Genomic DNA, 26,608 nt, shown 5'->3' on the forward strand with positions numbered 1-26,608 from the left:
ATGCCACAGTAATCACTCTCGTATCACGACCTCACGTGTGTCTATGTCAAGATAAATGTATGTTTACCTTCACACACGTTCTCAGAAGCGAGTTGCTGTACTTTTGCTGCATAGTATTGCTGTATTTTCTAAAATCTGACATTTTCTCTGCCAATTTGGGTTTTAAACATGCTGAAATTTCTCACACGCTCATGTCTTACGCTCATAATCACAGTATCAACACTGAAACTACTCATATGTACTGTTCGTGCCCCCATTGCGTATGCAAGATATCGTAAAACCTAAACGTAAAATATTATTAAAGAAATATACATTTTCCTCTTTTTCCTGCGTTTGTGTCACGGATATTCCAGGTTATATTGTGAAAGTTTTAGACACTTGAATGAAAAGCTCACCTTGTCCGTGCAGACTGCATCTCTCTTGCAGTCTTCTTAAAACGCTTACAAAAGAGAGTGGCTGCATATTGCTTTTAAACTTTACGGCAGTGGCTTTGTAGTTATACAGGCAAAAGAACTATTGATAGAAGTTCCAAGGCCACCCAGAATTGTCTTCAAAAACAATGGTTATTCATTTGCAATGGGTTGACGTACAGTGCCCATCTCTAATAATTAGGTATAGGTTCAAAGCGGCTGAAGTTCTCTAAAACTGCAATATGGGGAGCTCTTGGTATCATGCTGCAATCTCGATAGCCACAATTTGCATCTTAGCGATAAACGGCCAAGAGGAATGTGAGTTGTTTTTCATTCAATATGTACCATTATGTGAAAGACTTCATCTTCGAATGTGTTGGAGGTGTCCTCCACAGCAGAGCAGATAAGGAATTAAAACAGGTAGATTCCTCTGAAGGTATGCAATGACCCAAGGCGTTTCATTAACGTAAGGTATAAGGACCTGGTACAAAATGTAGCGTGAAATGCATCACAATTTTGAAAATTAATGTTTACTTCGGGGAGGATCATCGTAGTGCATGCATAAAATATTATTTGTGACCGTACACTATGCTTGATAAGAACAGAATATGCCTAACGATAGAGCGAACACAGCACAACATGCACATTTTGCCACCTGTAATTTACAGAATGTTATTTTTTTAACGACCGCCTTATGCACTATATAAGCCTGCTGTGTACTGTGCACTGCATTAGTCAGTAATGTGTATTTTAACCATTTCTGTGTTCTAATGAACTACGCACTCCGCTACGCTTCTTTCGCTTACGAGGGTAGGACGCATTTAAGCGCAGTGAAATAGAGTAGATGTTGTGAAATAGAGCAGAATAGAGCAGGACAAGTCGTCTTATGAAAGGATCGATCCGAGCTATGTGATTCTTGTGCTTGCTAGTTCTCAAAACATCTGTCTGTTTCTACGTATAAGCAACTCGCATTGTTTTTCCGTAGACGGCTGCTTCCGACAGTCGCCCAAAAGGAACTAATCAAACCCGATCTATTTTGACAATCAGACGAACATCTCTGGATAGCTCAGCGTAAAATCAGCCCGAAAACGAGGCTAGGGGAGCCATGCAGGATGGCCTGAGTTTTGCGAAACTCGGAATCTTTCGGAGCTCTGGCGACACCCCCTTTTGAACGAGCTAACAGTACGAGAAGGTGAAATCCATCCCTCAGAGCGCGCTCCGTTCCGTTGGTTACGGTGGAACGCGGCGTCACGTCAAGGGCGTTTGGGAATGTTGGGTGGTGTCTTCAAACTAGAAGCACCTTCTTTTATTTCTTTGTCCTTCCACTAAGTACAGAAGTGCACCCATGCAAGAAAATTGGAAGAAAGTTCTACTAACTATGTATTTATGTGTGCGCGGGCCGTTTTAATTCATATTCAAGCGTTTAATGTATGTGTTAAGTATCTATTAGAATAATCAGCACCATGGCCTCTGAGATTAGCTCCGGCCGAGCACCTTACAACACCGCGGCTTGAGGTAATCACTAAAGACCGGATTTTAGGCAAATGCCTATTTTGTTCCTTGCATTCCTATCGTGCGACTTTGATATATGAGCATGAATTAGAGGTTAAGAAGGGGTTTTATAGTGTTTTTACAGTGCCTATGAATGCCTATTTTTGGGGTTGGTGCCTAAATCGCTATAAGTGCCTATGTATGCCTATTTTCAAAAACGGCGCCTCAACGAGCACTATTTAATCTCAAATTTCGCTTTCGAGTGCAGTTTGAAACCGTTATTCATGTTACCGGGCAATATTGACCTTTTAAAACTCTATGGGGTTCAACCTAGCCCTCTAGTTCAACCAACTACCGGAAAAACAACCGCTAGCAGCAGTGAACAGGAATGGAAGCCCGTCTCAGCGTCTGCAGGAGGATGGGGAGAGGGAAATAAAGATGGGAATCAGAAAGAAGAGGAGAGTGGCGTCCATTGCCCAGGACGCGGCGGGTGGCTTGTACAGCCGGTTGTCCAGTCCAGTGTCCCCAAGGAAGTCAAGAAGAGCCTTAAGACCTGGGTGTGTCGGTGGGCAGGGAACAGGAGGTCCCTCTGTGCAGCCGCGGGAAGGTGGAGAATGAATGCGAAACAATGGAGTGCCGTCTGGGGAAAGGAGTGTTTAGATCAAAATAAATAAAAAATGTGGTGAAAAAGGTGAAAAAGCAGCTAACGAGGTGACATAAGCAATTGTAGTCAGACACCGAGATTTCTTGCGTGCCCACTGAAGAGCGTTTTACCACAAGAACGTTTCAAATTGGTTCATTATGAGCCGAGAAACGTGACGCGAGAAGGCGATCTTGAAACCCTTGCCACTAGCCCCGTGTAGCCTTCGCAAGCCAAGTCCCTTCCCTGCCCTCTTCTGTATCGGAGCCGTAGGATGATATGACGCAGACGCATCAACATGTCATGCGCACGCAATGTGACGTGCGCATGACGTGCAAGGGCCAGCTCGTGAACGCGATCGCTGATGAGTCGTTTCAGCGTTTCTTTCTCTGGGATGGACCCCTCGGTGCGTGCACGTTTGGAGAGGCTGGCTCGGATCATGTATCGTTACTGCGATATACCGCGTCGCACAGCTAGAACAATTGATTAAGGGACGATGCACCAAAAAGGCGCCAAACGTAATCGGGGCTGGCATCGGCACGACGCAGGAATGGCGAGAACACGAACGCATGCGTCGCACGAACACAGGCAGATTAGTATGGCATCTCGCTGCGATTAGAAGTCAAAAAGAAAAAGAAAAAAAATTGGTGAAGGTTGTACTAAGCCGCGCAAATCTCCAAAGAGCGAAACTGGACGATTCTGAAGACTCATCTTGTCGCTTCGGTTGTTTCTAAGCCTTAGCTAGGTGATACAACGAAGCGTTCGCACCACATAGATCTACGGGCACGTCGTCGTTGGCGTAGGCCTTCCATCGCTTCGGGGTCTTCTTGAAGCCGCCGTTGCCTTTCCCGTTCCCTAGTATTCTCTGGCTGTACGTACTCGGGCTCTTCGGCTCGCTGCCTCAGCCATTTTGTTGGGCTTAATATTGCCTTCTTCATCTTTAGTTGACCAGTGGTGAGTAGTGGGACTTACCCAATTTCTGTGGCACATACCCGTTTACGATGATGATTGTTTTCTGATAGGCCGTGGCACATATCCGTTTTCCGGTAGGCCACACACATTACGGCTAGCCTGAACAGCTTCGCTGTTCAAACGCGTGCAAACTCCGTTTCTGTGTTTTATTTCTCCCAGCTTTCGGTTATTCATTCAAGCAGCGGATTAAACAAATTACACATGTCGTCTCGAATACCTCTCGCAGCGTCATGTGCTATTGTTGGCGACGTCAGAGACTCAGAGCATCAATGTCTACGTAGGTGAGTGACGTAAGAACACAGGACCACTCATTGCTGTACGTCAGCCCTTCGATCTTGGGACGCGCGCCTACGAGAAGGGTAACGGCGTTCAGTTTGAAATTTCACATCTTTCCGCGGCGCGTAGCGTTGTAAACCTTGGCAGACGTGATCGTGAGCGCACAGTGCATGAATTACACTTGTCAGCTCGAAATGCTCAAACATGGTGAGAGGCATTTTGGGTTGTTCACCAGCAGGGGAGAAATTGATCCTACTCGACTAGCCCCGGCCATTACGAGGCATCCCTCCCTTCTGGTCTTTTAGCAGTCTGAGTATCTGCTCCTCTGCTGCCCTTTTCAGCCGCGCCGAAAAGAGACCCAGGAGTGCATTGATTCGGCGGTGGGCACTTAACTCACCATGCTAGGCAATAAAAGGAGAGACCGTGTTCTGCGAGCCGTGCGGGGAAAGGGACAATGGCCTGGCTATGCTGAAACGTTGGCGCCTTTGTGCCATCATAAACAACATTATTTCTGGCTTTCCTGTCGTACATACAGGTCGGGCACATCTTTGTTTGAAATTATATGAATTTGTGTAAAAATTTATTGTGCCTATATTTACGATTTTGGAGGCCTAGAACGGTGTTTGGCCTGCCTATATTTGGTGCCTAAAACGCACTTTTTTAGTGCCTAAAAATCCGCCCTCTAGTAATCACCGAGGCCACGTGTATAATTGCTATGGCCGGCCTTGACATTCTAGCGCGCTGCTCAGCCGGTGAGCGCCCTCTTCGTCCTCTTCTTCATCATCTGCTCGTTCCCCGAGCACGTGCGTCCGGCTTAGTAGCTAATTGGCTGGTCGGTATACCTAGCTAATTGATTCAGACCATGCTATGACGAAACTGATTAGGCTAAGTCATGCTAAGAACAAAATAATTAAGCGCCGTCTTACTAAGACCATGCTAATGAAGCCGTGTGAAGCTAAGGACAAGCTAATTAAGATCATGTTAAATAACATGACGCTAATTAAGAGCGAGTAATTGAAACCAAGCTGGTCAGGATCGTACTCACTGATTTCCTACTAATTGGGCTCATGTTCTTCTGACCTGTAAATACTGATCACCATCACTTGGGTCTGAGTAGCGGGGCTCAGGCTCGAGGAGGAATAAAAGGTATTTCGGCTTGTACGCTGTCTCACAAGTGGTCAACTGTGCTGTACGGTTTTCTCAGTCGTCTGGCTCCACCAGTGGCGCTTGCGATTTCTACATCAAAAAAAAAACCTTGGAGCTCTGTTAAGATTGCCGTTTACAGACACAGACATCGGCAATGTCGTAAGACGAGAGCTCCAGCTCTGGACTAACCACGACACTTGCCCCGCCAGAAACCACTCCCTATTTTGCCCCCACCACTCAGAAGCATCCACCGGGGTTCGCTGGCCTTTGTGCGGACGACGTTGAAGGCTGATTAGAACAGTACGACCGCCTCAGTGCCATTACCCAGTGGGACAACCATGCCAAACTATTCGTGTCGCCTTCTACCTGATGGGTGTAACCAAGACTTGATTTTTCAACCACGAGCTGGACTTCGTGGATTGGACCTCATTTAAGCACCAGCTATGACAGGTTTTCGCGCACCTGTCAATCCGCTGAGACATCGCGAAAAAGAAATGAGCGGAGCATGTCCAGCAAACCGGCGAGTCGTACACTTACATAGAAGGTGCCTTCTCTATTTGTCGCCGCGTGAACAGCTCAATGACAGAAACGCACAGGGTGCGCCACCTGCTCAAAGGCACTGGCGCTGCGACATTCAACGCTCTTGCAGTGCAGAACCCCACTACAGTCTGAAAAATCGTCGCCACGTCTCATCGTCTGGATGAGCTCTATCTGCTACATTTGCAGGCTGACACATCTCACCTCAGTGCAACCAAAGACAGCGAGTTGCGCACGTTGATTTGTTCCATCATACGAGAGCAAAAATATAATTAAAGCACCAGCTATGTCTTGCCCTCTTGAGCTCCGTAAGACGTCTCCGCGCGGCAGGCTCCGCATCGTCGTAAGGGAAGAACTTGTTGCCATGGAGTGTGCGGAAATTCCCAGGCACGACCCCGTACTGACACCAAATTAGGCCCACGTTTTGGCCCTCGAACCTCCTCAACAGGCACCACCCCACGCGCTCACAATGCGCGGTTGCGTGAGTGTTCTGTCACCACGAACGTCGCTTCCGCCTCCCAACGTCCCGCGCTCCCCTCGACTACTATCGTGGAGTCCGTGGCCATATCTCCAGGGTTTGCCGTCGCCGTGAACAGGACGAAAAATTTTGTTAGGACTATTATGAAAGAGACCAGTTTCCTGCTCCGGTTTCACAATACACTCGCTCCTACCAAAGTTACGAACGCCGTTCTTCATCTCCGCAGAACTTTGACGGAGCCGGTGCTTCCCGTTTGCCGCGTCGCCGCTCTCCGTCACGGATGGGCTGCTCCTCTTCTCCCCATCGTCCAGCTACTCCGGACCCGGGCCATCGTACGGAAAACTATATAGTGCAGCTTCGGGAGGGGAAGCTGAATTTTTCGGGCTAAGACGTAACTCCTCCGCAGCGCCCCTCAAATGTATTGTTAGTATGTGCTGAAGGAGTATAAACTCAAGCATTATTAGACACGGGGGTAGCGCTTTCCGTCATTAGTACTGAACTGTGTTCGCGCTTGCGAAAGGTAAAAAAAACCCGTATTCTGGACATTCCTTCGGTGTGCCAATGCAGTTTTTGTTCGGCATGTTGGTGTGTGCAAAACGCGAGTTTTCATCGATGGCATACTTCATCACATTCAGTTTCTCGTCCTGCCACCATGTACCCACTCTAATTTTGGGATGGGACTTTCTCTCTTCAGCGTCGGCCCTGATCCCTTGTCATCGGCGAGTGGTTCAGATGACGGACATCGAATTTTCATCTCATGACGATATTCGCAAAATGCGTTTCGTCACGTCGGCCGATTGTTCCATTCCACTTGGGGGACGAGAATGTTCTGACGTTGAAGTTCAATACCATCGTTAATGGTGATGTGTTTCTCGCTCCATGCGATCGCTGGATATCCGGTGGAATTGTAATTGTGCCTAGCTTGGTCAGGTGTCATGAGAGCAGAGCGTTTGTCACTGCACGTGAACCTACATCTTCGCCACTTCTTCTACCCCAAGGTACGGTTGTTGCCTGCTTTGCTGACACACAGCCTCTTGCCCTGATGCCCCTTCACACAGATGCACCACTTTCGACCACTACAATCGACGACCATGCGCAACAACTGATTTAACCGCCACTATCCACCCTGATCTTTCTACGACACAAAAGGAAGATGTCTTAGTAGCACTACTTGGAAAACACAGTGTTTCTTTTAAGATCCACTCCAAGCTTCTGAGGCGCACTACCAACGCAGTGCACCGCACCGAAGCCGAGGAGAATTCAATTGTACGCCGCCGACCATACACCATCTGTTCCACCGAGCGTTAAATCATCGAGGACAACGTCGCTGACATGCTGAAACGCGACATCATTCGACCATCGTCCAGTTCTTGGCCGTCGCCTGTTGTGCTGCTCCGGAAGAAGGACGTATTGGTACGATTTTGCGTCGATTATCGAGCTCTCAATCAGATCACGTACGAAGATGTATATTCGATGCCGCGAATCGACGAAGTCCTCGACTCCCATCAGGGCGCTGAATATTTCTCAAGCCTTGATCTCAGATCAAGGTATTGGAAAATACCTATTTATGAAGCGGACAAGGACAAAATGTCTTTTGCAACAGCCGATGACCTGTAGGAGTTCAGTGTAATGCCCTTCGGTTTATGTAACGCTCCGGCAACGCTTGAGCGTATGATAGAGTTCTCCGTGGCCATAAGTGGAAAACCTGGTTATGTTATCTGGGTGACATCTTTATTTTTTTCTTCCACTTTCTGTCAGCATCTCGAGTGTTTGGACGAAGTTTTGACGTACATTTCTAACACTGGGCTTCAATTCAAAACAAAAAAATGTCAATTTGCCAGAAAGAGCATCATAGTATTGGGCCACCTTGTTAGTAAAGATGGCGTTCGAACGGATCCTGAGAGGGTGACCGCTGTGACATGCTTCCCTCACCCCGAAAATCAAAAGTAGTTAGGAACAGGCACTGCACAAACAGCTGATGTCGGGCACAGCTTTAACTTGTACAAACGGTCGCGATATCGCTTTTGGCGCCCTCAAGGCGGCGCTGACATCTGACCCCGTCTTCTGTCATTTCGATGAGCATGCCCCTGCATGTCTGTACACCGACTCTAGCGGCCATGGCGCCGGTGCCGTCCTCCTACAGCGTGATACAACTGGTCGAGAGAGAGTCGTCGCCTATGCCAGCCGCGCACTGACAAATGCTGAACAAAACCACTTGATCACACAACAGGAATGCCTGGCTGTAATTTCAGCCGCCCAAAATTCCGCCCACATCTTTGCAGGTGCGATTTTATCATATTTACAGACCACACGAGCTATGCTGGTTGTCATCCCCAAAGAATTTGTCTGGACGCCTCGCTCGCTGGGTGCTCCTGCTACAAGAGTACTCATTTGACGTTCTATGCAAGTCTGGGAAAAAAATATTGGCGAAACTTGCACTAAACTGCGCCATGCTTGAAACAGCGAACCTGGACGATTCTCAAGACTAACCTGGTTACTTATAGGTTGCTTCTAGGTCGTTGCTAGGCTTTAGCTAGGTTACACGTGTAACGCATCGCACGCATAAAAATATTGGCGAAGCTTGCACTGAGCCGCGCAATGCCTGAAACAGTGAGAATGGATAATTGTGAAGCCTAATCTGGTTGTTTTTAGGTTGCTTCTAGGTCGTTGCTAGGCTCTATCTAGTTGATGTTAGGTTGTTTCTACGTTTATTCTCAGCGCACAGAAGTTGGAGGTAAACCACAGACAGACACAGACCCGACACGGATGTCCAAACTCCAGAGACAGAACCTCGCGCTGAAACCTAGTGTTCGCAGCTCTCATATATCTACGGGCACGTAGTCGTTGGCGTACGCCATCCGTCATTCTCGGGTCTTCTCGCAGCCGCCATTGCCTTACCCGTACCCTATCATTCTCTCGTTGTGCGAACTCGAGGTTTTCGGCTCACCGCTGCCGCCTCCCAGCCATTTAGTGGGCTAACTGTTGCCTTCTTCATTTTTGGTGAATCATTGGTGAGAGGTGCGATTTATCCTATTTATGTGGCACATACCCGTTTATGATGATGAGGAATAGAGTTTAAAAATAAATTTCCTTGGCGCATACCTCTTTATGATGACGATAGTTTTTTTTTGGTTCGCCGGGCAAGGAACGATTTCCTAAACAGCTGTCAAAAATACCTGTCACTGTCAAAAAATACCGACTCCCTCTCTCGTTACCCTCTCCCACTACCATCTTCTCCGAGCAAGCCTCTTCATTGCTGGTCCCATGATGATGACGCTACGCGTCCATTTACGTTATCAGAACTAGCGGTTGGTGGCCCGCTTTCTTAAATATCTACACTCAGTTGGCCTCCAGTCAACAGCCACATCCATACTGCCATCGCATTGTACAACGACTCCGCGGAAAGTCTCCACCGCCTAATGCCAGGTTGTGCCGGCCACTTGGCAATTCTAGCTTGAAAACAACGTGCTCCACCGATACGTTTACAGTGAAGGACACCGGTGGGCTCCTGTACGTCCACGTTCGCTTTGTACGCTGGTCCTTGAGGCCTTTCCAAACGACTCATGTGCTGGCCACTTGGGATTCCATGAAAAATACAGCCACATTAGGAGCCGCTTCTTCTGGCCTGGCCTCTCCACTTCGGTTGCAAAGTACGCCTCTTGCGCACTATGTCAACGGTGCAAGTGGCCGACTTCATCTCCTGCTGGCTTCTTACAGCCAATAACATGTCCCTAGAAACCTTTTGCCATTGTTCGAATGGACCTAGTCGGACCTCTTCTCGTAACGTGCGCAGGATATCGATGGATCGTGACAGTGGTTGACCACCTCACGCGGTACGCAGAGACCGCTTCTCTACGCTCTACTTCTGCCTCTGACATGGCCACCTTCTTTCTCGAAGCCATTGTCTTGCGTCATGGTGTGCCCCGCGTCCTGTTAAGCGATCGCGGCAAGACATTTCTGTGCACAGTAATTGAAGAAATGCCTAAAACTTGCGACGCAGTTCACAGCACCACATCCGCATATTACCCTCAAACCAATGGCATAACAAAGCGATTCCACCGCACACTAATTGATATGACATCCGTGTATATTGGGCCCGCTCATGACATCTGGCACACAGTCTCACCATTTGTGACGTTTGCTCATAATGCCGCCGTCGAACGCACTACTGGGTACTCGCCGTCCTACCTCGTTTACGGCCGTTCGGTGACATTCACGATCGACGCTTCATTCTTGCGCACTCCAACCGACATTTCTACAACTTGCCGGAACAGCTCGTCTCGAGAGTTCAAAACTGTAGGCAACTTGCTCGTCTGAATAGAGAGCCAGTCAACACAATCGTAAGCAGCGGTATGACAGCTCTCATCGTGATGTGTCTTTCCGTCCTGGGGGGTGGGGGGGGGGGAGTGATTATAAAATTGGGATAGGAAGAGAGAAGTTCACCCGGCAACTGTCCTTCTCAGGGGAGGACACATCAGCAGTAATGCATGGGAGGAAGGGGAGAGGGGATAAAAGAGAGCGGTAGGAGAGAGGGGAGATAGGGGAATAAATGGGGGGGGGGGTGAAGTTGGCTGCTCTCTACTCCGGCGACCCTCAGACGAGCCAACCCACGAAGCGCGCCCAAGGAAAAAGTGGTCAAGCAGGTCGGCAAGGAGAGATGTAAAAAACATGTGCAGCACCCATGGGCTGGAGAAGTGGAGTTCGGCGTCGCAGGAACGTAAACAAACGGGCCGTGACGCACGCCTATGAAGAAGCACTCACGAGTGTAAATAAACAAACATCGCGTGAATGTTCACGGATGTAAAGGACAAACGAAAGGTAGGGAGGTTAGCATAGTTGCACCCGCTTTGCTACCCTACACGTGGGGAGGGGAAAGAAGAGGAAAAGATTAGAGAAATCAAGGAAGAAAGAAAGGACCAGTGATACGCGCACAAACATGTCAGCGTTCACCGCGCACAATTACACAGTCACCACCTACATTTCTGCAGATGCAGACACCTTAAGATGTCTATACACAGTAATTATGACAGTCATTAGAGAAATAAAAAAGATTTATTTTTTTAATCAGCGAAGACAGGCGGTTGGGTGAAATGGGAAAATTGAAGTCCATCCTGGGAAGAGCCTACGGCTGCTTTGAGATTTGAAAACAGTGAACTCTGGTAAATAGTGCGGAGTAATGAAGTTTAGTCAAGTTCACCGGAAAAACCGAAACCAAACTCAGATGAGCTGAACTAACACAAAATTAGAGTGGCGTCCCTGTCCACGACAAAGATTGCAGTAGTGTTAGCTCATCTGCATTTGTTAACGTTTGTGCTTAACGCATATTATACTCGACATCAGGGCACGCACACGCATGAACCGAAGGCGGCGGTGGTCGATGCAAGGACTCTAATTCACTTTGGACGTCGCGACAGAGTACGGCAGTAGCGATTATGAGTTTCGTCGTCGATTTCGATGGCGAAATTGGGCACAATTCATCGCTGTGCTAAAATTAGCAGCGCCTACCTTTTCAAAATATCAAAGCACCAATGGGCTCTTGGCCAGAAGGGCCCCCAATCTCCCATTTGATACGACCCCTGTTTCCCCTAGTTAAAAAGTCAATGAATGAATTTATCTAATCTCTGCTGCAGTTGATACCTGTACCCAAACTGAGATGTCTGCCGCTATAGAAAAAGTAATCATGAAGGCAGCAACCGAATATTTCATTGTTTTGCGAAGATTTTCAGACACGCTTGTTGAACCAAGCTGCAATAAGCCTGCTGTGTAATTCACCTTACAGTGGTCGATGATGCGTACGTCAAGTATTTGTGTACTCGATAATCCGTGAACTCCACTACGCTTCTTCCACTTACTAGTATGATACGGGTGTAAAGCACTGAAATAGAGTAGACATTCCTTAACAAACAGAAGTGTCATATATGTGAGAATTGTGCCATATGCAGGGTGTTTAGAGAAATGTGTCCGAAAATCCTAGAAAATAAGGAAAATGCTATATTTGCTCGCCGCCATCATAAATGCTTTTTCTGTGGCGGCAGGCATCATAAGAAGGTTAAAGACATCATTTGGGAGAGCAATTAGGAAAGTTACATTAATTAACTTGTTAATTAGTGGAACTGGACGGTTATGTCAAATGGGAGAATCGAAGTTCTTCACACCGAACAACCCATCGCAGCTTGGAGATAAACAAGAAGTGGCCTCTAATAATTATTGTGGCGTAACGAAATTCAACGAATTTCACCTGCGAAACCTAAACCGATGCCCTGATGAACGCAAGAACAGACGACCAGAATGACGTCACTGTTCAAGACAACGACTACAGCGGTGTAGATTTTCTGCATTCGTTAGCGTGTGTGCGTCATGCGTGCTATAATTGCAAGCGCAGCCCGCACACCCACACACGGAGTCGGTTGATGGTTGATGTAACGACGCTCACTCATTCTGGACGTCTCAGGAGAATATGACAGTTGCGCTCATCCGCGCTTCGGTTTCGGCTTCGCCACTTATTTGTATTACTACAGGCCGCTTTTTCGAAACCTCAAAGCTGCCATTGGTTCTTCGCATGAATGACTTCAGTTATCCCATTTGACATAACCGCGTAATTTCACTAATTAGAAGGTTAATTATTTTAACTTTAATAATTACTGGCTCATATTATCTCCTTAGCCATCTTAAGATGGCTGCTGCTACAGAAAAAGCAATTGTGAAGACAAATAAGTATGGCATTTCCTTGATGTTTCACGGTTTTTGCACACATTTCTTAAAACATCTTGCATGTTCATGTAATTTGTGCAGTCGATATGTCATGTGATATGTTCATGGTGCTCCTAAGAGTTGTTATAAACATGTGCCATATGTTCACGCACTGTGTGCAGTCGTGGGCCGGCGATGCGGTTGCCTGGAAGTACCGGTGAATGGTCCTCCAAGAACAGAGAAATTCTGCAGATGGAAAGTGACACCGAGCTCCTTACTTTACAAACAATGGCACTGCGTGTGCAGGCCCGGCATGGTTCGAAATGCGTGGGGCGACTGCATCACCAAGCACGAGTGCAAGAGCTGCAAGTGCTTCTGGTACAAGGATTTTAACATCTGCGGGCGCGATTGCCCCTTGAAGTGCGGCGAACCTGTGCGAACAACATGCTCCCGAGACTGTGCCTTTGGTTGCGACTGCCCTCCGGGACTCATACGGTCAGTCATTGTAGCTGTCGGTGCATAAGTGCTCGTATTAATAATAATGAACTGATAATTAGATTTCGCAAACTTTCTCTCATCAGTTCATCAATTGTGTAAACTTGATAAACAAGAAAACAATTCAAGGTTTTAAACATGTGGAAAACAAAAGATGTCCGCCATATTACTCCTTAGTTTTCCTTGTTTAGCTCACTGTGGGCTGCTCCGGTGAATTTCACAACGCTATACAAAGTAGCGTAGTCTAACACGCTGCTCCTTAGTCAGTTCGCAATCATATTATTATTTCGTGTGCAAATAACACGACGTGAAGCATTGACGTTTCTTACCATATTGCACTATTTTTTCATATGACTAAATTGAAATGTGCTCATACACTTAAAAGATGTCAGACACAAAATTCTGTAAGTGCTTCTAAAGATTCCCACCTGTTCTTTATTGTTTATTTAGTTCGTACTCTGAATATTTAGTTTTTTTTATTTTTTGCTGCTAAGCAGTATTGATGTTTTTTTTTTACATTTTATTAAGTTCGTGTTTGCACACAGTATTATACATAGTGTAATAATACAGTGTTTACGCTATAAGACCTTCTTCTGTGCTAAAATGTATGTAATCATGCAAACGTACAAAATGGTGAAAAAATATTGAAATATATTGAAATATATTTGACCATTATAAAAGAAACTATCTGCAAAACTTAGCATTTCTGTAAGCATGAGTAATTAGGAAAATGTGGGCAGCTTGCACTAGTGGCGCAAGGCAGGAACCAATAGCGCAGCTAGGCTTTGACAAAGGTTCGTTGTTGCTATTATAGTAATGCCAAGTGTCGCTAGTAGTACTGAATATGCCTCGCTAGCAGTTTTGGCGGGAACTGTTCACACGAAGAGTTGTTAAACGGCCATGCAGAGCCATACTGGTCACATGACTAGTTGTTACGTGTTATTTTTTTTTTTGGCGGGAACAATGTAATATGGCTAGTTGTTTCGTGTTTCTTTGGAAAGATGTCACATGACTAGTTACGTGGCTCTGGCGGGATACGTGACGTGACTATAGTTGTTACGTGGTTTTGGCGGAAACATGTCCCATGACTAGTTCTTACATGATGTTACGTGATATTTAGACTATGTGCGCTACAAATTTCACCATGACTGTTGAGTCCCACGACGAAAAGGCCCAAGGCCCGCTGTTGGTTTCAAGCTCGCGTCACTAGTACAAACTGAGCACATTTTTTTTTTTGTTTCTGTTCTTTTTTGTGTGTTTCTTTGCATCTGTTCCTTCCTCTCTCTAGTTATCTGTGTTTCTATCTTTTTTTTACTTCCTTCCATTTCTTTTGATCTATTTTCGTTTTCTCATTCTTCCTATCTATTTCTCTTTCTCTCTGTACTGGTTCTCTCGCCCTCCCAGTTACTGCATCCCACGCCGGACAAAGTGGCGTGGTGGTAGTGCGCTCGCCCAGCGCACGTATTCGGGGTGCGAAGCAGAATATGAAGTAGCGGACGACGGGAGCACGCGCCGTTCATGCTGTTGATAATTTCTCGTAATAAAAGACGAAGTTCAAAGCAACAGCAACTAGCAGTATCATTCAGATCTTTGTGAGGCTATACTAAATATAGCACCACAAAGCTATACTAAAGATTTCATACTTGACCTTGATACACTTCTGCCGAAATGTCGCACAGCTTGACATTTTTTAACAGCTTCTTATGAGGCATTTCGTACCATGATAAAGCAGTAAAAACACTCGTCACAGCAATAATTGGTTCCACCCGGTATTGTGTAGAATTTTGTTCTCAAGAATAGGAATAACTAACACTTTACTGCTGCAAAAAATAAAGAGAAAAAGAAAGACACATTATGGTAGGTTACGAGTTGAACTGTGTGAGTTGGATCACGGTATACAGGCGGAGAATACGTCCCAACATAAAAAAAAGATCCTGTCTATTGCAAGACAAATTGCGAAATAGCCTAAGCCTGCATTTTTGCGCGTAATATGCAGTTATACTATTCCGAAGGGACTCACTTCATTACCTCATTTTAACGACCTAGTGATCAAATGCGGCAGCTTTTGATAAACTAGTCGTTTTTTTTTTTGTGAAAGCTCAGCTTGCGAGCAAACGTCCACGGCAAACGCCAAGTCACCACAGTGCCGTACGTGACGTTTGGTTGCAAGTGTGCATCATTCATCACAATTTCTAGCTGCCGCTATGCAATATGTTATCAACTGGCTGGAAAATTTGGTGTCTTCCAGTCCTCTCTTTTTTAAAATATTTCAGCGCATTTGGGGATGCCACAACGGTTTAAAAACGACACTATTGTTCTTCCTATAGACACGTCGGTTTGCATGCGTAACAAAAAAGCAAGAATCTAAAATTATTACTCACATGTTTTTGAAAACACGAATATTTTGCATTTGCTACAGGACATCAAGCAAATCGTACTGTGTCAAGACCAGCCAGTGCACTCCGATATGCCCTGCAAACTCGAGGTACACGTCGTGCTTGTCAAATTGCGCGCCAAAATGTGGCAAACCACAACCACCTAACTGCGTCACGCGTTGCCGGAGAGGTGGCTGCGCCTGCTACGATGGTTACGCCGAGGCGGAGCAAGGCGGAGTCCTGATCTGCGTGCCTATACAAGAGTGCTACAAATATGCACCAACTTTGGCGCCGTTCCCAACCACGGAAACAGGCAGCGCGGGCGAGGGCTCACTTGGTTCATCCGGCCAGCCCACCACACCCCCAATTCCAGCGCCATCACCTGAGACACCTACTTCCCCGCCAAGTGCTGCAGGATCCATCCCATCGGGTGGGCCATCACATGTTACCACTGGAGAAGGCACAGGGAGTGGGATTGCTGCGACCACCCATGAGCCTGTACCAGAAGGTTCACCTGGGTCTCCACCAGGCGGATCTGGGAGTACTACACCGGGACTGGAGTCGCCCCAAGTCCCACATGGCTTGCCCTCGCAAGTTATCCCAACATACCAAACAGAAACAGCGTCGTCGGTCTCACAGAACCCGCCTTCGCAGGTTATACCACATTATCAGCATGTTGTCTCACCAAATAGAAATAGACCATGCATTAGGTGTAGACCATGCATACGATGCAATACTAACGGACAACTATGCCGGCAGTGTTAACTGGGCCGCAGCCGTTACCGCAGTGTTTTATTCATATGTGAAAACATTCGCTGCTTCCAAACGCTCTGGAGAAGCGCGCGAAAATAAAATGGATTCCTGCTACGGCGTAGTCCGTGTGTCTACTTTCATCCTATCTCTGGGACCCTGATTATTCATGCCTCGATGAAGACAAGTGGAAAAAAATGCGCGCAGTTTGCACTAAGTCGCGCAAAGCTTGGCACAGCGAAGCACGGGCCTGTCGCAGATCGTACTCCCCGTCCTCCGTCACGTCAAGCTGCGAGATGTGCTCCTTGCGAGTACGCAGCCAGGCTACGCACTATAGAGCGGTCGTTGCGCGCGATATCTCCGTCGGTGGGCGTGTCATAGCTACTGCGCATGCGCGGTTTGGCCAGGTGGCGCGATATCTGGTCGCTAGATTACGATATGCTTGCTTCCTCTTTCTTTCTCTCTCTCTGCTTCTTTCTCTCTTTCGTTGATGTTCTCTTTGTCTCTATTTTTATTTGTGCATTTCTTTCTTTCTATTTCTCTATTTCTCATTGTTTGTGCTACGCTTTGGTCTCTCCCCTCCTCCTTTCCCTCCTCCTCACCATCACATCTCTCTTCCTCACGCTCGGTCCTCTTTCCCGCGTCCTTGCTACACTATACTATACTATGCTCTGTTAGCGTGCCTGGATCGCCGAGTTCTTAGGAAGCTCGCCTTTGGATCGTGGGCACACGGGTTCGGATCCCGCCTCTTGAACTACTTTTTTGGCAAGAATATTTCTCTTTCTCTTTCATTATATATTTCTTTCCGTCTCTCTGTTTCTATCTTTTTTTTCTTTCTCTCTCTCTTTCTTTACTAGTTCTAAGGGTTATTACATGCCACACCGTAGCGATGATTAGTAGGGTCTGCCCAAAATCTGCGGCCCATACCCGTTCATCATGATAATTGTTTCCAGGCATGGTCACACAATTTACGCTGAGCTAGAGTAGCTGCGCTGTTAAAAATGGCAGCCATGCCTTCACTTGTGTGCGCATTCGCAATCCTTGCATTCTTTCACTATGCTTGAGAGATGCGTCATTACGCATTATTGAGCCTGAAGCTAAAGTCACACTTCTGGCTAGAAATATAACTTTCTGCAACAGGAAATTTTATAATACTCACAGAAAAGTCTAGAAGCAAATAGGCAAAATGAAATTCAATTCCATTTTGTTGAAAAACGCACGCTTTCGCTGAAAGACGCATGAGCATGAGACGCGGAGGGCGACAGCTAATGGGTTAGGCTATGTTGTTTTATTGATCATAAGACAACGTGCATACACACAAAACACATTGGCAGATTTGTAATATACATACGTCGAAGTTAAATGTAGCCTCTTCTAACACCCTGTCCACGGAAGTATAAAGAACCTCGGATGCCCCTGCACTCGCTCTCGTATCACGATCTTATGTGCGTCTCTTTCAAGGTAAATTAACCTTTTAATTCCCCCCCCCCCCAATCTAAGAAGCGACTGTAGAAATAGCCAACGTTGCGTAATTTTTCTACGCGGGCTTTTTCGTCTTCTCTAAAATTTAACATTTTCTGTGCTGATCTTGCGTTTGGGCACGCAGGAATTTTTCACAAGCTCATGTCTCATGCTTAAAATTAGTTTCGATATCCAAGCTAGTGCACACAGTACTCGTGTCACCATTGCGTGTGGAAGAGGTAGTCAAAGTTAAACTTGCAAAATTAATAAAAAAAATCTATGCGGTCATGTTCTTTACTGAATTCGTATCTCGAATATTCTATGTTAAGCTGTCACAGCTTTAGACATTTGTAAAAAAACAGCACACCTCATCCACGAAAACAAAATCACTCTTACATTCTTCTTGGAACGCTTGCAAAAGACAGAGGTTCAATATTACTTGATATCTTACGCCAGTGGCTTTGCAGTATTACAGAGAAAACAAGCATTCATAGAAGTTGCAAGGCCGCCGACTTCTTTTGTTTTGAAAAAAACAATGGGTGACCGCTTGCAGTAGGTTGACGCACAGTGCTCACCTCCATATGCGTTAGGAGGCTTGAAGCGGCTCAAATTCTCTGGAGCGGCAACATGGGAACCTCTTGGTATCATGCTCTAATCGCAACAGCCACATTTTGCATCTTAGCGGTAAACGGCCAAGAGTATTGTAAGTTGTTTTTCATACAGTGTGTTCCATTATATGCAAGGCTTGATTTTCGAGTGTGTAGAGATACTGTGTGTGTCCTCTGTTGCAGAGGAGATAAAATGTTAGAGCACGTCGCAGTTGAAGCACACAAAAGAATATGACTACGGAAAAGTCTGATGTATAGCCGTATTTCGGGACATGACACGCTGCTGCTACCCTGTTGTCTCCCGCGAGGCTCTCCTGGGGTTTGGTTGTGTCAACAGGCTTCTATGGGGACACAAAGAAATTCTCGCGCTATTCCAGCATGAAATCTTTCGTGCAGTCACATTACTGCTACCGCGTCGGGGCAGACGCGCACGAAGAACGAACACAACAGGCAAGCGTTGAAGCCCCAAAACCAAACAGTTTATTGTTTGTCCATCTTTTATGCCCTCAGATGGTGGAGTAGTCACCAGCAAGCTCGGACGCCGCAGCCGTCCTGGAACGAGGGCGTCGCTTGGTCGAATTGCGGAGCACGTCGATACGTTCCGATACGCGTTCATCGAAACGCTGGTCGCCTTCGATACAACACCACAGTGACAACACACTTTATTGCCGTACTATAAAACCTATGCTGCACTTCAGTTCTCTGTTATAGCTACACACCCGTGACAGAATTGTTCCAGAACTTAAGGGTTTGTCGCTTCATCGGGAATCTGTAGTAACTGTAGAATAATATCGACACATAAGCGCTATGTGATGGCCGTGCGGTGGTCCAGGGCTGGTGAGGGCCCAAACTCATTCGCCCAATAAAGTTTTGTCTTCCTTTCTTGCTGTAACGACAACGATGGCAAATTATATCGTCATTTCCAACTAGGGGGCGCATTCCTCTGAGGGCACGCCATAAGCAAACAAGTTTCACTAATGTAAACTTTAATGATCGGCCACAAAACGTAATGTAAGGTGCCTCTCAACTTAAAAATCGGCAGTTGTTCTGTATACGAATACAACCGATGAGCGAAGCTCCTTAGAAATGGGACGTAAACGACTATGCGCCTGATCTCGCTGCAGGCTTTCATGAAGACGGTAGGGTGGGGAGCGGTTGGGGACAGCGTCTGCTGCGCTTTGTGGTGGGAACGGCTGAGCGAGTGAGTGTGCGGCGCACGCAGCGCAGGAAGAGGGAGACAGGTGGGCGAGGGGCGCGAGCGGGGATGCGGCGGGGACCTTCGACGGCGGCGACGGAACGCCGCGCGCGGCGTTTGACGCACGCAGCGTTTCATTGCATTTCTGCACCGGCGCCGGGTGGGGAGAGTGTCTGCTAATACCTTCGACAAAGCGCCCGTAGTGCGCTGAATGGTGGTCGTCATTTCACAATCCACCATAAAAGTGGTGAAAGTGAAGACGACCAATATAACCAGACCAATATACCTCGAATTTCTGGTGCGCTCGAATCAAACCGCTCAAGGCCTAAACATTTGCTCCTAAATCACCAGCCACTGCAATCCTAAAGCGATGCTTAAGCTATGAGACCTTCTTCGGCGACGGCGGAGTGCGGGCCTAAGGAGCTTCGCTCCTAAAAAATTCACGTTTACTTCGCGCAGTATTATCGCAATACACGTGTAAAATATTTTTGTGACTGTACGCTGTGCCTAATAATGAGAAGAGAAAATGCTCAAAGTACGGGCGAATGCACATGCAAGAATATGCATGTTTGTCAGGAGAGCTTCTCAAACCAACTTTAGTTCTTTTTCCCCTCTAATTTATAAAAAGTTATTTTTTTGAAGCGAAGTTTGTATTGAATGACTTGTTAAAATGGTGATGTTGTTCCCAAAAACCCACCGCTACAGAAAAAGCAAGTGACCTGCTCACCCAGAAACCCATCTCACCCCTAGCAGGCGTTCGACATAAATATAGTGAATAAAACTAGAATTTGCTTTCCGGGGGTGGGTTTTCAAACCGGGTCACCCGGGACCGAAAGCGAGTTCCTTGGCCACTTGGCCGCACGCCCATGCTGGCCCATTGTGAACTGAAGGGAAGCATAGGAATGCGTCCCTGCTATGTTGCCCGGTGCCTGAATGGTGTGCGCCGCTTGAGCGCCAGCAGCTGCAGCAAAGAAACCCATGGGACTTTCCAATGGGTGCCGCAAATAAACCCCTAGGGCGAAGTGGCCGGGTGCCGTGCCTCTGCGTGTGTGCTCAACAACAAAGAAGTCTTCGTGTGTGATCGCTGAACTATCGTGCAGAGGATTACGAGATCAACCGCAACCTGGGCAAGGCTTGTGGTGTGCCCTTCAGAGCAGAAACCGCCGCGTTGGCTCCCGGACAGTAAAGGCGGGCAACGTTGGGCAAGGCAAACGCTACGTCAGGAGGCCCTTTCCAGGCGGAAAAATCGAAGTGCGCTAACGCTGTGCGGGCCACTAAAATGTGATTTTCTTTTGAAAATAAACATTTCGTTGTCACGAAACAAGCACTACGAGGTTTCTAGAACGCTATATCAGCAATCAACGTCGACTGAATATTTGTCTTCAGTGTCTCTTTTAAGCCGTCATAAAAAGTTTGGTGTGTACAAATGTGTACAAAAACTGTCATCATCATGATCACAGAAATCGGGCAAATCCAATGCTCACCGCTAGTCGATTAAAAATGAACATGGCAACATACGGGCGGCAGACACCAAATAAGGTTTCTAGACAGACGTAACCAGTAACTGAGAAAAGCTTTAAAAGCTGTCATGATTAGCAGAGTAATAAACACCACGGCTGCACGTTTCAGCTTAGCTGAACTATCCGCATGGGGTGCTTCAGCAATACGTGCAGCGAGAGAATACTAGGGAACGGGAAAGACAACGGCGGCTGCCAGACACCGAAGCGATGGAAGTCCTACGAGAACGACGACGTGCCCGTAGATCTATGGTAGGGGCGAACGCACGGTTTCATCGCTAGTTTCTGTCTCCGGAGTTTGGGCATCCATGTCGTGTCTGTAATTTTCTGTGGTTGGATTCGAAGCTCTGTGCTGAGAAGCAACCTAGAAACAACTTAATATCGCCTAGCTAAATTTAGCAACAATCTAGAATCAACCAGATTAGAGTTCAGAATCATCCAGCTTAGCTGCTTCAAGCCTTACGCGACTTAATGCAAGCTTGCCATTTTTTCTAATTGACTTTCGCAAGGAAATGAAAACGATCTGCTCCTCGTAAATATACGCGATTACTAACTCTAACAGGTGCTATGGCAACTTAAAGCATTGTATGCAATCAATATGCTATCCTCTTTGTCATACATGTGACGTGTGACAATATGACATGTGCTCTTTGTGTTCATAACAGATGTTATGAACATGTGCCATTTGTTATTGCACTGTGTGCAGTCGGGGGCCGGCAATGCGGATGCCTTGAAGTACCGGTGAATGGTCCTCCAAGAACGGAAAACTTCTGCCGATGGAGAGTAACACCAAGCTCTTTACTGTACAAGAAATGGGACTGCGTTTGCAGGCCGGGCATGGTTCGAAATGCGTGGGGCGACTGCATCACCAACCAAGAGTGCAAGAGGTGCAAGTGCTTTTGGTACAAGGACTTTAACGTGTGCCGGCGCGAGTGCCCCTTGAAGTGCGGCGAGCCTGTACGAACAACATGCTCCCAAGACTGTGCCTTTGGTTGCGATTGCCCTCCGGGACGCATACGGTGAGTCGGTGTAGTTTTCGGTGCGTAAGTGCTCGTATTTATAATACTGACCTGAATATTGTCTCGGGTCGGACTTTATGTTTCACACTTCGTTCCACAGAAAACTCAGTGGATGGAAATTTGATGCAGATGAACTGATAAATAAATTTCTCAAAAATTTTCGTTCAATTCACAGAACACGCAAACTGTGTGAAGGGGAAAATTGCTAGTACTAAAGATGTAAAAAACAAATGGTTTCCGCCAGATTATTCCTCAGTTTTGCTTCTAGAACGTTTTCGGCTGCTGCGAGGAATTTCACAACGGAATTTCAACTAGCGTAGTCTAACACATTGCTCCCTAAAGTGGACGCAGACATATTAAGCATGTCCTGTGCAACTAACGTGAAGTGAAGCACTGGCGTTTCTTACCACACTGGAATATTTTTTTTATATGAACATACTTAAACGTACTCCTGAAATACATGTCTTACGAAATAAATTCCGATCGGGGCCAGCATTTGGAAGGGACGCCTTCTTTTGATGAAGCGAACCATGACTCAGAAGCGCGAAGGTGGTGGCAAAAAAATTGTTCTCATATATTTCCGAGCATTCATACTAAGTCGCAATTTCGATATGAAATCTGCCAACCTCAGAATTCTGTAAGAGGTGATAAAACTATTTGACTACTATGAAAAAGAAGCTATCTGGCCAGCTTTGCATGGATGTAAGCATGGTCAATTAAAAAAAAAGTCAAAGCAAGAGCAACTAGCAGTACCTTTGAGATCATAGTAACGCCTTAAGCCGCTTAAATGCTATGCTAAATATTTCATACTTGAGCCCGATACACTACTGCAGAAGGGTCGCAAAGCTTCACATTCATGACAACTCGGTATTAGGTACTCCTGGCAATGGTAAAGAAATAAAAACACTCACCTCAGCATGAACTGATACCACTTAGTATTGTGTAGAACTTTCTTTACAAGAATATCAATAATAATAATTCACTGCTGTCTCACTACGAAATCTGAATATACAGGTTTGAATGCACCCCAGCAGAAAATAGATCATGTCTGTTGTAAGATAACTTGCGAGACAGGCCTAAGCCTGCAGATTGGCATTTATTATGCAGTTTTACTAGCTTGAAGGGAATCACTTCAGTACCGCATTACGAGCGACCTAGTGATCAAATGCGGCTGTACTTTCGGGAAACTCAACTTGCGACCGTCTGTCCACGGCAAATGCCGACTCACCACAGAGCCATATATGATATCTGGTTGCAAGGGTGCAGGACTCATCACAATTTCTAAGCTTTCGCTATGCAACATTTTATCATCTGGCTGAAGCATGTAACGTCTTCAAGGCCTCTGTCTTCAAATGTTTTCAATGTATTTGAAAATGCCATGTCTGTTTTATAGCGGACACTGTTGCTTCCGTTGTTCTTGCTATAATTAAGTCGGTTTGCACGCTTAACAGAAAAAGCAAGGATGTGAAATTTTTAACCACACGCTTTTAAAAATATGAATATTTTGTTTTTACTACAGGACAGCAAGCAAGTCGTACTGTGTCAAGACTAGCAAGTGCACTCCGATATGTCCTGCAAACTCGCATTACACGTCGTGCTTGTCAAATTGCGCGCCAAAGTGTGGCAAACGACAACCGCCTAACTGCATCACGCGTTGCCGGAGGGCTGGCTGCGCCTGCATTGAGGGTTACGCCGAGGCGGAGCAGGGCGGAGTCTTGATCTGTGTGCCCCAACAAGAGTGCTATAGATACGCATCGACGGTGGCGCCGTCCCCACCTCCGGAAATAGGTAGCGGCGGCAGTAGCGGGGGCTCAACTGGCACGTCCGGCCAACCCAGCCCACCCACAATTCGAGTACCACCGCCTGCTGCAACGCCAATCTCACCTCCGGAAATACTTATCGTGGGCGGTAGCGGGGGCTCTTTTGGCACGACCGGCCAGCCTAGCCCACCCACAATTCCAGTACCACCACCTGCTGCAACGCCGACCCCACCTCCTGAAATACGTATCGTGGGCGGTAGCGGGGGCTCATTTAGCACGTCCGGCCAGCCCAGCCCACCCACAATTCCAGTACCACCGCCTGCTGTGAGGCCGTCTCCACCACCGGAAACAAGTAGCGTGGGTGGTAGCTGGGGCTCAATTGGCACGTTCGGCGCCCACACCCCACCCGCAGTCCCAGTACCAGGCCAGCCCAGGGCACCCACAAATCTACCACCACCACGTGAGCATCCGGTTTCCCCATCAAATGCTGAAGGAACGTTCCCATCGGGTCGTCCATCTCATGAAATCATTGGACATGGCAACGGCGGTGGGATTGCTGGGATACCGCCATTGAAACCACACCATGGTACCCCTTCGTCTCTACCAGGTGGACATTGGAGTATTCCACCGGGACTAATGTTCCCACAAAACACGCTGGGCACACCCTCGCGAGTTCCCATCGCAAACCAAACAGGAGGAGTACCGTCGTTCCCACAAAACCTGCCTTCGCAGTTTCCTACACCATATCAGCCATCCGGTAGCGTCGCAAGTCCGTTTGAAGTGAGAGCAAGTGGTAGTAGCGCACCATGCATGCCGTGCAGCAGATTCACCTATACTACAAGTGAAGGGCGACCATGCCGGCCTTGTAAGCATGCATCAGCAACGTCCGGCGTGCTTTATCCCTAGATGAGTGCATTTGCCTGCTTCCAAGCGATCCTATAGACACGCGTAAAAATAAAGCGGATGTCTATAACGGCGTAGTATGTGTCTTTAGCTTTCTTTTTTCTAGCTCCGAGACCCCGATTATTCATTCCATACTCATACTCTAGATTGACTTTCTGAGTACCCATTTCAAACGCCATTCGAAATCGGTACTCATAAACTACCGCTTGTCTACTTTGCATACCGCTCAACTTAACTATTCATGCCTCGATAAAGAAAAAATGCAAAATAAATTATTACCGCCGTACATTCACTTGTGTGCGCGTGTACGGCTATAGATTCTGTCATCATGCTTGAAGGTTGCGCCTATAAACATTAGCCAACTTGAAAGTACACCCCATGCTTCTGGTTAAACGTTGAATTTTTTTTGCAACAGGAAATTGTATGAATAAAACGGAAGAGACAAAGAGCCAACAGAATTTCGAATTGCCTCCTTATTGTGGTTCGTGCGATTTCCAATGTTTATGATGTTCCAGCAAACTTAAGCATAACTACTCCTGAGACAAGGTCGAATAATGCGAATGCGCAAATAAAAAAAAAATAAACATATTCGTTGTAGTCCGAGATACAGCCCTTTCTGCTGAGTGACAGGTGCTCCTCCAGGTGCAATTATTTTTCGCCGACTATTTTTTTCGTGCGCAGAATAAGCATTAACACATCACCTAATATAAATAAAAATGTCTACCTAAGCACCAACCTAGATTACTTTATAGAGCACTCTCTTTTCTTACAACCGTGCATTTCAGAGCGCAGCTCAGGCGCCCGTTCCTGTCTTAAGCGGCGTCGCTGTCGCCATCGGTGGCGGCGTAACCAATCGTCATGAAAAAGTAATCTATAGACATAAAAAAAATAAAAATGAAAGACATAAAAAAATAAAAATGAAAAGCATATTCAGGCTCGACTGGAATTTGAACACGGGCCCTCTGCGTGGCAGTCGAGCCTTCTACCAAAGAGCCACGCCGGTGCTTGAATCTCGTTTGCAAAAAGGCCCTGTACAGGCATCATGTGGGGCAAGCAACCGCGTTAACCTATGTAATTTAGCGCAGTAGATGAGTAAAATAACAACCTATCATCACGCAATGCTAATTGCACAACGAGTTTGTGGTTTAATGGCTCCCACCAACTGCAAAGTGCTCAGCCTAAATCTTCACCGTCATCAGCCACATGCAACATCAACAAGGTGCACAAGGTCAGCGGGTGCCTCATTTATCTACAGAAAGGCAAATAATGGCGTAGTCGGTGCTGTCCTACTTCACAAAAATTATGACTTACGACGTGGTCGATACCTTGCGGAAAGCCAAAACTTCAAACTCAGTTTGCCTTGCCCCAACACGAAGCTGCGCTCAGAATTCGCATTGTGTAGTATTGTAATCGTCGGTGAATTTTTTTTTCTGAAGCTTTTCACAAGATTAAACCTTGAGTTTTCAATTACTTACACCGTGTGCTAATGCCATTTTCGATACAGTGCAGTAAAAGAACAGCGTGTCATATTCTTGTCTAACTTATGCTTTGCATGCAAATATTAAGATAAAAATGTACTATTTCTTTTATTTCGCCTTGTTATGCAACAAAAAAAAAAGCCGCACCTCCCCGAAGGGGATCGTGAGGAAATGCGAATGCATTCGGGTGCACCCGATGAGTGTGCGATTAATTAATGAAGAAAGACGAGAGTGTGCACGTAGAGGCGTAATGCTCGAGTTGCATTGTGTTACACTTCGTCCTAGTGGTATCGCTGCCGCGAGAGATTCGACTTCACCGACTTCCATCGCTATCAAGACACCAAAGCGCGCGCTCCCTGCATGATACATATAGGTCCGAGCGCGGAGAGGAGGAGCGCCCGAGCTCT

At 46.7% G+C, this 26,608-nt stretch overlaps 1 protein-coding gene across 3 annotated transcripts; it reads left to right on the forward strand.

Moving 5' to 3' along the window:
* The first annotated feature begins 584 nt into the window (after positions 1-584).
* LOC119401644 (atrophin-1-like) lies at positions 585-24,793 on the forward strand. Of its 3 annotated transcripts, none has more exons than XM_049418813.1 (4): positions 585-728; positions 21,748-22,060; positions 23,580-23,923; positions 24,032-24,793. In XM_049418813.1, exons 1-4 carry the CDS (start codon positions 653-655, stop codon positions 24,724-24,726), a joined length of 1,428 nt encoding a protein of 475 aa, XP_049274770.1. In that variant the 5' UTR covers positions 585-652; the 3' UTR covers positions 24,727-24,793. The 3 variants fall into 3 exon arrangements, with proteins under 3 accessions (XP_049274770.1, XP_037524482.1, XP_049274769.1); XM_049418812.1 differs by lacking the exon at positions 585-728 and adding an exon at positions 18,313-18,424; XM_037668554.2 differs by lacking the exons at positions 21,748-22,060; positions 23,580-23,923; positions 24,032-24,793 and adding exons at positions 12,823-13,135; positions 15,555-16,380 and having other exon boundaries at positions 592-728.
* Positions 24,794-26,608: the final 1,815 nt, after the last annotated feature.

This window comes from Rhipicephalus sanguineus, chromosome 8 (assembly GCF_013339695.2).
Source record: "Rhipicephalus sanguineus isolate Rsan-2018 chromosome 8, BIME_Rsan_1.4, whole genome shotgun sequence".
Classification (NCBI taxonomy): Eukaryota; Metazoa; Arthropoda; class Arachnida; order Ixodida; family Ixodidae; genus Rhipicephalus; species Rhipicephalus sanguineus.

Coding starts and splice junctions, on each gene's coding strand:
- LOC119401644 (XM_049418813.1), top strand. CDS start 653: ATGGGGAGCTCTTGGTATCATGCTGCAATCTCGATAGCCACAATTTGC. Junction 22,061..23,579: donor TGCCCTCCGGGACGCATACG/GTGAGTCGGTGT, acceptor TTTTTACTACAG/GACAGCAAGCAAGTCGTACT. Junction 23,924..24,031: donor CACAATTCGAGTACCACCGC/CTGCTGCAACGC, acceptor CAGTACCACCAC/CTGCTGCAACGCCGACCCCA.